General features: G+C 37.7%; 1 protein-coding gene across 1 annotated transcript in view; it reads right to left on the bottom strand.

The window, feature by feature from the left end:
* The window catches only part of LOC107717640 (MAM domain-containing glycosylphosphatidylinositol anchor protein 2-like), a 165270-nt gene that overhangs the window by 62880 nt on the left and 101235 nt on the right, over window positions 1-1155 (bottom strand). The window contains exon 5 of the mRNA XM_016524452.1: window positions 229-558. Within this exon, the coding sequence (XP_016379938.1) occupies window positions 229-558 (330 nt within the window). The remainder of the gene's footprint in view (window positions 1-228; window positions 559-1155) is intronic.

Genomic DNA, 1155 nt, shown 5'->3' with positions numbered 1-1155 from the left:
CCTCTCCAAGATATCTTGAAGGACCTATCTGAGAGATAAGACTCAAACCACTGGAGTGTGGTTCCTGAGATGCCCTTTGCCAATAGGGTTGACAGGAAGATCTGGTGGTTAACCGTGTCAAAAGCAGCGGACAGATCCAGCAATAAAGATATATTTATCCAGATAAATGAGCTTCGCGTATTTCTGATCTGCGGTGTGTGTGTGGATGAGCGTGTGTGTGAGACTCACCAGTGGTGGACGAGATGTTGACGTCGATGCTGATCTCGGGGATCCCGCCACCCCGCAGCGACGCCACGCACGTGTAGGTGCCGAAGTCTGTGAACTTGAGGTCTATGATGTCCAGGTTGGTGGTTCCGGGCGAGATGTCGGGGTCGGTCTGTGTGATGACCATGCGCTCAGAGCTGCGTAACGCCCGGCCGTTCTTCAGCCAGCTGAACTGCAGCTCCTCCGGCGGCGTGGCCTCCACCTGACACGAGATCTTCACCTCGCGGCCGATCTGGATGTTGTCGTCGTTGTGGTACGGGTCCGGAGTGATCCAGAAACGACCCTTCTTCAGCGCTGCAAACACAAAAACAAGGAAACACAGTCAACTAAACCATAAAAACTAGTTCTTGAAGATCCTCTGAAACTGATAGTACTTGATCTGAAAGACAAAAAACTGAAGGTAGAGGAGGGCTACATCTAAACTAAAACTATTAGGAATCATTTTTGAATTCAATTGAAATAAAAATGAAATAAAATAGAAAATATTAGATGTAAAACCTAACGAACTAACTAAAAAAACGGAATAATTGGAGACAAACTGAAATAAGTTTATGTTTAAGTACTAAAATTGCTAAAACTGAAATAAAATAAATTAATGCTAAATAGAAACATTTAAAAAATAAATAAAAATTACAAGAGCACATAATAAAATTACTAAAACGTAAACTAAAATTAAAACAAAAACTGCCAAGCTAAAAACCAAAGTTAACCAAAGTTTTAACCAAAACATTTTTGTTATTTTTGTTATTTAAAATAAATAAACAAAATAAAGAAATAAAAGTTAAGTATACGTTATTTCTCATTTTTTATTTAATTTAACTTGATGTACTAAAAAAACTACAACTAAATTAATTAATTAATTTAATTAATTAATAAAAATTAATAAAGTTA

Source organism: Sinocyclocheilus rhinocerous, unplaced genomic scaffold (assembly GCF_001515625.1).
Source record: "Sinocyclocheilus rhinocerous isolate Xijiao unplaced genomic scaffold, SAMN03320098_v1.1 scaffold1174, whole genome shotgun sequence".
NCBI classification, from domain to species: domain Eukaryota; kingdom Metazoa; phylum Chordata; class Actinopteri; order Cypriniformes; family Cyprinidae; genus Sinocyclocheilus; species Sinocyclocheilus rhinocerous.
Note: the sequence above shows the minus strand (reverse complement) of the source record. Positions and strands in the feature narration are given on the sequence as shown.